This window comes from Ahaetulla prasina, chromosome 7, assembly GCF_028640845.1.
Source record: "Ahaetulla prasina isolate Xishuangbanna chromosome 7, ASM2864084v1, whole genome shotgun sequence".
In the NCBI taxonomy this organism is placed as follows: Eukaryota; Metazoa; Chordata; class Lepidosauria; order Squamata; family Colubridae; genus Ahaetulla; species Ahaetulla prasina.
The window spans coordinates 78,713,376-78,722,658 of NC_080545.1; the positions used below are offsets into that span (position 1 = coordinate 78,713,376).

At 35.2% G+C, this 9,283-nt stretch overlaps 1 protein-coding gene across 1 annotated transcript in view; it reads left to right on the forward strand.

The window, feature by feature from the left end:
* CREB3L2 (cAMP responsive element binding protein 3 like 2) overlaps positions 1-8,456 on the forward strand; it is a 75,742-nt gene extending 67,286 nt beyond the window's left edge. The window contains exons 11-12 of the mRNA XM_058190103.1: positions 2,455-2,671; positions 4,227-8,456. Of these exons, the coding sequence (XP_058046086.1) occupies positions 2,455-2,671; positions 4,227-4,302 (293 nt within the window). The 3' untranslated portion in view covers positions 4,303-8,456. The remainder of the gene's footprint in view (positions 1-2,454; positions 2,672-4,226) is intronic.
* Positions 8,457-9,283: the final 827 nt, after the last annotated feature.

Below are 9,283 nucleotides of genomic sequence, written 5' to 3' on the forward strand. Positions count from 1 at the left end.
TAAAGCATCTTTTCTCATCGTAGGTACTCAAAAACTTTTAAACTATAATTCTAGTCCCCACCCCCAGTTCGTATAACCAATAGTCACAAGTTGGGAGCTTGTGTTGGGACCAGTGACCAACCAGTAACTAATATATTCTAGGACCTGACAATAGGCTCACACTAGGGTGAATGCCAGGTAGATTTCATTGAATATAGAGTTTTAAGCTTCTGTAAACTTCAGAGAGTTTACAGAAGGAAAAATAAAATATGCCAGTCCTTTCAACTGCTCAGGAACCACTGAAACTGCAGAGGAGAGATCCATTGGCACCACCTGGATGATACACAGCACTTTCCTAAGTCTTCAACCTTGCCACTTTTTATACTTTTTCAGAATATGGGAGTCATAACACTGGAGACGGTTTGATGATCTTGTGAATGTCTTGATCACAACCCAGATAGTTGACTAACTGCCAAAGTTATCCTAATTAAGACTTTGTTCTTAGCGTGTATAACTTATCCTCCCTTCTGCAATTGTTGGACTAGGGGATACACCAGTGGTGAAATGTAAAATTATTTACTACTGGTTCTCTGGGCATGACTTGGGGGGGTGGTAATGTGACTGGGTGGGCATGGTCAACTTTTTTTTTTTTTTACTTTTAAAAGCATTTTTTCTACAACCTCTTCGGCTGAAGACGAAGAGGTTGCCTGACGATCAGGCAACTCAGCTGGGATCGTCAGAGCCTTTTAAAAGCATTTTAAAAGCATTTTTTTACAATCTCTTCAGCTGAAGAGGTAGAAAAAATGCTTTTAAAAGGCTCTGACAATCCCAGCTGAGTTGCCTAATCATCAGAGGCTTTTTTTTTTACTTTTAAAAGTAAAAAAAACAACAACAACCCTCTGATGATCACACAGCTCAGCTGGGCATGGGGGGTGGGGTGGGGAGGGGAGGGATTTTTCCTACTGGTCTCCAAACCACTCGCCACCATGGCTATCAGATCGGGTGATTTGGTCTGAACCGGAAGCATTTCACCGCTGGGATACAGGATCTCTTTATTGTCATTGGTACAGACTATAATACACATAACAGGCTCAACAGCAAAAGTAATTCCATGATAGTAAGATTATCATATGTGAAGCTGTCATATGTTAATTATCTAAGCATTGGTGTGGGGAAATTTTTTCTTCCACTTGTAAATAGAGAAAAAAAATGGACCACTATGTTCCCTTGCTGTGTCTCCTGTAGTAACACCACAGAGCCATAACAAAGAGCATCTGGGACCTATTCTGAAAAAGTCTTCTATATTGTAGGACAGGTGCACATGGTTGTATCTGGCTAGATTTTGATGCTGACTGGTAAATCAAGATGCAGGTATACAAATGAAGTCTATTTTATAGATCTGTTGGTACAGTAAAAGGATCTAGTGAAAGGAAACTGGGTAATCAGAAAATATCTAATGTACAACCTTTAAAGTAGGGATGAGAAACCACTAGTGGCCATACCTTTTTTTATCAGGAGATAGCCAAGACCGTAATGGATGGAGTAATGATTTAGATACATCACTGGAATCTCTGGAAAGTGTGTTTGTGTGTGAAGCACTGCAACTCTTGGAGACTAAAAGGAGGGGTTTGGGTTTGTGTATGATCTGAAAGCTATAGGTTGTCCATCACCTTTTCAAGAGGTTGTTCTTTACCATAATCTACCAGGCATATATTGTTGGCTGCAGTCACTCCATCCTTTTACACATTCACTTCTGCTAATTTTGAGCTTTCCTTATATATGTTGAAAGTATCAGAATTAGGTTGCTTTATCAGAAAAAAACCCTTATATTTGGGATGGGAGATTCTAAGACTGGGAACCGCTCAGTGAGATGGCCCAGTTTGAACATTTTGGAAAGAATTCTAGTTCTCAGTTTTGAGGTACCTTACATGGATATAACCTATTTTGTTTAATTTAAAATGTTTGCCATTTGGAAAAAGGGGAAGAATCTTCCACTGCTTAATTCTAGACAATTGTCCTTCAAATAGATTCAATGTCTGGGAGCAAAATCTAGGAGTTGATATTGAAGAGATTTGAAAGGTATCCAATTTTGGGGTGAAAAAACCCAGGAAAAGGCAACTTTGTATGAATTAAATAACATATGTAAATATAACAGCAGGAATCAGTATTATATTTGAGAAGATTTTGAAGTCAACCTCTGATGATTTCTTTTTGACTGGGATCTCTTGAGAGCAGGGTTACAAAATAACTCTGCTATCAAGTGCCACATAATATTTGGACCTAATATTTGGACTTAGATGGGCCATTTATCTAAGGCAGCTTTTTATATTGAAATCCACCATCTGTAGCCAAAATGTTCTTCTTTGCTAAAGCTGTTGAATGCCGTCAAGCCAAGTAAAGTTTCTTGCCTTCATAGGTGTTAGATTGGCTGTTCATTCACTCCATTTCTTCCTTGTTTTTTTTTCCTCTCTGCAGTGAGATCAAGGAGCCTCTTGACTTACGAGGGGCCTTATCCATTGGAGGAACAGCCCCTGTCAGATCACAGCAATGGCTGGGACAGGCACCTGGATGCCTCCAAAACCCTATCTTTGGAACCCATGTCCAAGTCACAACCCAGTCAGATTACAGAGATCACAATAGCCAACGAGACAAGGCTAGAAAAGTCATTGCTGGTGGGGCTGCAGCAGCACAGGTGAGTATTTGGCAAAATGAGCATGGAAACGAACATAGATGGTTCAACAGCCCATTGTAAGTGTTTGGTTTTGAAGAAAGATACTGGGAAAGAAAAAATATCTACTTTAGTAAATGGCAGAGAAATAATATCTACTAGTTTTTTTCTACTAGTTTCCATTCAACTTGGTGACAAATAATTTACTTTCAAAGGAGAAGAAAAACGCAGTGAGATTTTTCAGGGATGCAGTATGACCTAGTACCTATTTAGCTACAAGGTGACTGAGGCAGGGAATAAATGTTATTTATTTGGTTGTATAATTATTTCTCCAGCAGAGTGAAGCCGTTGACTCTTCCCATTGGACTTTTCTACCAGCAAAAACATGGAGCTTTATTTAGAAATCAATAAGCTGTATTTCTTCTTATACAGATTTACAAGTACAACTAGAAATACAGTGTGTCCACCTAACTTCTCTGTTTACAGATGTGTGAGGAAATTTTTAAAAGGTCGTTATGCTCCACTCTAGATTGCTTGTTTCTTCCAAGAAAAAAAACATGGCCAGTGATTGGAAAGATAATAGAGCCAGTCAGCATGATGAATGAACAGTACCTGGGAAATATTCCTTGCCAAGAATGCTACAAAAAGCCTGTGCACTTGGAAAACAACTTCTAGATAGCCACTGCTGCAGGAGGCAGTCTGGATTTCCTTTTTCCAGAGTGGCTGTAGCTCAATGCAAGAATAAGGACTGACATACATACATACATACCTATACACATACATACATACATACCTGTACAAATACATTCATACATACATGCACACACACACACACACCTAATTCATTGTATGTATGAGTGTTATTCAGTTGAATGTATACACATTTGCAGAAGAAGAAAGGTAATTGTGTCAAAGGACAAAAAGTATGGTTTCTGTATACCATATCATCTAAACTTTTATACCATAATAGGCATTACTTTAGCAAAGAAAGCACTTTTGTAACAGATGGCAATGTTAAAAATGACACTTGCCATCTGCAATTTTTATAAGAACTCAGAGTTTAAAAATGCTGCCTGATTCATTGGAAATAGCTTTTTATTTAATTGAAAATTGAAGTTTTGAGCAATTAAAATGAAGACATGAATAATATAATCTAGTGGGTGTCTGTCTATTCAGAAGCAATTTCCATGGAATTCAGTGGGACTTGCCTCCAGGAAAAAGATGGTAAGATTGGAGTTGAATGGAGTAAATTAAACTATCCAGTGTTGCTTTGCCATCCAGTGAGATGAGCAGCACATCAATTTAATAAATATTTCTTTAAAAAAATAAATTGTTACAATTTTCGAGAGAGAACATACTCTGAAAATGACACGTCTCAAATTCAAACTTTGCCATTTTAAAGCTAAAGATTTGGGAATGGGATATTATATCACTTGATATCTTGCTACTATGAAATGAAGTTAAAATGTTCAATTAAATAACAATTTAAAAAATCCCAAGTAGTCATTTTATTTTGGTTTGGTTTTATTGATACTAGTACTTTATAGTAACCTGAATTCTTCCTCTTCTCTGCCTATAGAATCAGTTCGGAGCTGGATGCAAATGAAACACTAAAGATTGTTGAAATTGACAGAAGAGTCAATGCTACATCATAGGAGAAAGGAACATTCCCTCCCACCCTTACATCTTTACTTTTGTACAAAAGATCAGAAGGACTTCTCACTGTCAGTAAATCTCAATAGCGAGAATGGACAACTTCTCTGATTTCTTTTATATGAGAAAGTGGCTTTGGTTTTCTTGCCCTGTTTTTTTTTAAATAGTAACTATCATGCCTGATTTTTACCATAATATTCATAGTGGGACGAACTATGTTGATAATATTTTGATGAGCCGCCAATGGTAGGATGTTGACTTCAGTGAAAATCTCTTCTGGAGCTTCCATAATCATGGCAAAACAAAACCATAACCAACATTTTTCCTATCTTCTCTAGAAGAATTGGACTGTAGACATGTTCTTTGTTGAACCTCAGTGGACAAGAATGGTTAGTTCTGGCAAAAAAACTTTGGTTTCGCTAGACTCAGAGGTTTCATAATTCCTTTCCTTCCATGGTGACATCTCTGTAAAAACTGAAAAGGATTGGGGTCATCTTTCAGTACTTTAGTTTAATTTTTCCCAATCTGATGACTTCTTGCTGTGTTGAAACTACAACTCCCGAAATACCCACTAAGCCTAGTTATAGAGAATGTATACCAGATTCTCATGTGGATATGAGAATCTGGTTGCTTATATTCCCCTATATCTTATACTCTCTTGTATCTTTCTGTTGTAAATAGTATTTATTAAGTTTTTTTTCCCTATGATCCAAGCTGGAATGACAAATCAAGGTTGTAAGTTCTTTCAAATGATCTTAGTGGACTTTGAAAATCTTCCAAAACTTCTTTTAGACTCCAGGCATTAAACTTTTAAAAGTTTAATTTAAATAAATCCCCCCCCCACTTCCTAACATGTTATTTTGTCCTCTCTGTTGTATTTGTTTTAAGCTTTTGGCTGTGAAACCAGCAAAAATTTCAATCTCAACAATCTCAATTTCTATCATTTTAAATGATCAGAACTTTTGGGAAGGAATTATTAGTATCGAAATATTAAAATATCACCTCCTCTATAAAATACAGTTGCATGGGACCCTTCATCAAACAATTACTTATATACTTAGAGTTAAAAAAAACCATTTCTCTAAATCACTTTGCAGTGGGGGGATTTTCAAATATCAAACTTGGGTAAAAATGTTTATTTTAAGGCACTGTATTATTCATTATGTGATCATTGATTCCAGATGTCTGTAGCTAATAGATTTTGTATAGCTAGTGGGTGGGCTCTAAAATAAGAGAATGTTATTTTAAACTGTCTATTTATGGGAATCAATTATGGGGTTGTGATGCTCTTAATAATTGAGTAGTAGGTAGACAGTGTATTTCTTTTGCTATGTATATGCTTTGATTGTATTCATTGCTTTTTATTATTATGCAAAGTAAAGTATTTTAACTAGTTTAATATTTGTGTATTGGATGTTGACCGATGCAAATTGGTAGCTTTCCCATTCTATAAGAATCTGACAATTTGCTTCTCCTTTTTCTTTTAACCCTAGAAACATTCAATTCATGATGTATAAATCTGGGTTGAATGTCAAATTTAAAATGTCTTTCAAGAAATATCTGAGAATAGGAATTCCCCCCCAATCCTTAATTTTGAGGAGTGGGTGCTATCTAGTCACAGTTTGGCTGTCAATAAAATGAATGACTAATATTAATTGCCAGTTGAGGCTGGTTTCTCAAGTTCTCAAAAGCCAGAAGGCCATTGTGCAGTCTCAGGTGGACTCCCAGTATAAAAATGTATCTTTAGCATCCCCTCTCTCACTTTGTGACAAAAATAATTCTTCCATAGTTGCTAATTGAAATGAAACTGCTTTTTTATATTGTTATGTTGAAGGTATACTCCAACCCTGTGTACTCCAGCTGGTCATGTTGATTTGTTACCCTGTTTCACTCACTCTCAATAGCCTTGTACCCGAGCCTTGTAAATCTGAATCCCACACTTCAGAGCCCAGACTTGTTGGTTCTTGTGCAGTAGAACATTTTACCCCTCCCATAAAGAATATGAGCTCTTGCAAAGAAAGACAGAATTTATCAACCAGCTTTATATATCTTTAAACTGCCTAAGGAGACACAATTTTAAAAAACCTGAAAGATAAAAGATGCTGGTTTATGTTGAAAACTTGTAACATGCTATTAGGGAGCCTTCCTTTATTCATAAACACAGTTGTTACAAGATAAACATCCTTGTGACATCAATGCCCGGTGGAGTAATCGGTCCTTCTCATTTTGTTTAGTTTTGCATATTTAAAAATCAGAATAACAAGTTGAGGTATTTGAAGACTTTAGAACACTGCTTGGAGTTTTGAGTGGTTATGGCTCATTTGAAAGGCAGAATTATACTGTGCAGGGCAACATTTCCTCCCCCCCTTTTTTTCCCCTTCAAAAAAGAATGGGGAAGAACTGTCTAAGAACAGTATTTATTTATAAATAGATGCACATTAGCTAAATGTAATTTAACTCTTTATGAAGATAATTTTCCGAACCCTTTTTGCTCTATAATTCTCCAAACCACACCAATCTTGTTACAAATCGTGAGGTGCATAGAGACAGATGACATATGGTAGATAGATATGATAGATGATATATGGAAGTCAGTGGCTGTGTGGTAATTTGATGCTTAAATGTTTGTAGAATGGGCACTGTTTGAACCTTGACAATAGCAGGAAGTGATAATAAGACAATTATCCTGCCACTGTTAAGAAACACAAAATATATCACACTAATTCCTTAGCAATACAATAAATACAAAAAAGTAATACAAATGCATACTAAAATATAAACTAGAATCAGTTTGGTAAAGTGTTTTGAGATGCTGGATTAGAAACTGGGAGATTATGAGTTCACCCTTAGGCATGATAGCTGGCTGGATGACTTTGGGCCATTTACTCTCTCTCAACTCACCAGGGAAAATAGGAGATCTATGTGCTATATACCTGCCACCTTGGGTTGTAGGGATATCCAAATAAAGTAGGATAAAATTAAATGAATAAATACACTGAATACCAACTTTGCAATGGATGGGGCATAGATATAATTTACAGGCTGGTTGAAATGAAAGTGCAATTTAATTCTCCTTGATTTTCTGTGCAAAAAATTAAAGGATCTTCGGACCCATTTTAGCATCTTTTCTCAGGTGCTGAATTCAAAGTTGGGTAAGCATATCCGCCTTGATTGGCTTCTTTCAAGGCTAAATGTTTTATAAAATTTAAATCATTCTGATTCTTGGTCCCATCTATTTTGTGAAGTGTGGCTCTAATTATATATCACTTAAAATGGGTCTCTCTTGTGTATGTTGTACTTTAGGTTGAAAATCTGAAAATGTTGTCAATGGGACAGTGTCTTTATTTATTTATTTATAAATAAATTTATTTATAAATTTATAAATAAATTTATTTATTTCATTCATAAAGATACTGACATTCAGGCTAAACCTTTTCTTATCCTTGAAATATAGATTATGATTTTATACATTGCAATGCATAATCCTATTAAAATCAGCAGAATTAGACTCATACGATGTCTTTCTGCATCCCAGTTAGGGGCTATATACATTAAAGTTCCCTGGAACTTTCATAAATTATTACTGCCTTTTAGAGAACCTTATTATAAGTTAAGTTTTCATTTGTTATTATAAGTCAGCTTGAGGATTATTGTCAAGCAAAAAAATGTACTATAAGCATTTGTTTAATAATAATTATATCTGTAATATGTATCATGTAAGCCCAAAACCTGTTAAATTGGGCCATCCGTATTGACATTTTTCTGTCCCAAAAAAATCTCAGTTATTTCTGCTATGTGAATATGCAAATATGTTTTACCCATGTTTAAATGGAACTGACTGATTAAAATACTGTAATTATTTAACAAAAAACATAAGGTAAAAATTAAAAAAAGTCAATACCTTAAATAACAGTGGCATTGTTTTAATATGTTCTATACCATTTTTATTACAATATATGATATATATGTGCACTTCTAAATATGTCCTCACATACTTGGGAGAAGCAAAGAAATTTTGTGTAAAAAAAAAAAAACTTTTATTAAGCACACAAGTCTAAAATGAAACTGCAAGCTAAATGCTTTTTGTATGTACCTAAGTGCAACTATGTAATGCTTTATCTATTTTCTTGGAAATAAATATTTTCCTAAAGAAAAAGAGACGCCTGTTCAGTCATTGCATTTTAAAACTTTTTTTTACTCAACTGTGGTAAGGAAAAGAAGCAGTTTACATCTACCAACATGTGCAAACCAAAACTTAAAATTATTCCAAACCCTAGAATTTTATTTCGCTCTGTAGTCATACAGATATATCTGGGGTATCTACAAGTAAGCAGAAGTCCACAACTTTATTTCCTATATCTAGCATTCAAGCTGTATTCTACTTTAGTAGCAATTGATTCATCTCTAGTCTACTAATTGATTCAAACCCATTTTAAATAGTGACCATCACATCTTCTGGCTGAGTTCCATAAGCTAATTACAAGCCAATTATATGTTGTGTTTATACATTAATACTCCTTTTTCCCCCTCCTAAAACCATCTCAATATGGATCCCATTGTCCAGATAAATAGCTTTTGTATTTTCATAATTGAATTCTTATGTAGATGATTGTTCCCAATTATTTACGTCTAGGGTTGCCAAAAGTGTTGATTATAGATGTTAATAGGTTCACAGTTTCCATTTCTACAAGGGTTTCAATTTAAAAACAGGAAGCCTGTAATAAAATAAAATACAAGCAGCGTCTTTATTTCCGGGAATACAGGTATGCTTTAAATGGGCCCCTAAATATTTGATAGAAATTAGCAAGGCAGAGAAAACTTGATGAGTTGAATTCTGCAAGGAAGTTTCCAGCTATTACATTTGCAGTGGCTGTAGGAGATGTTTGTATGTTCTGCATAACAAAGCAATGTGCTGCATCTCTGAAAGTCGATGTCTACTAGAAACATAGGGTCAGCTTCATGTGTTCTGCTCTGGGTCACATG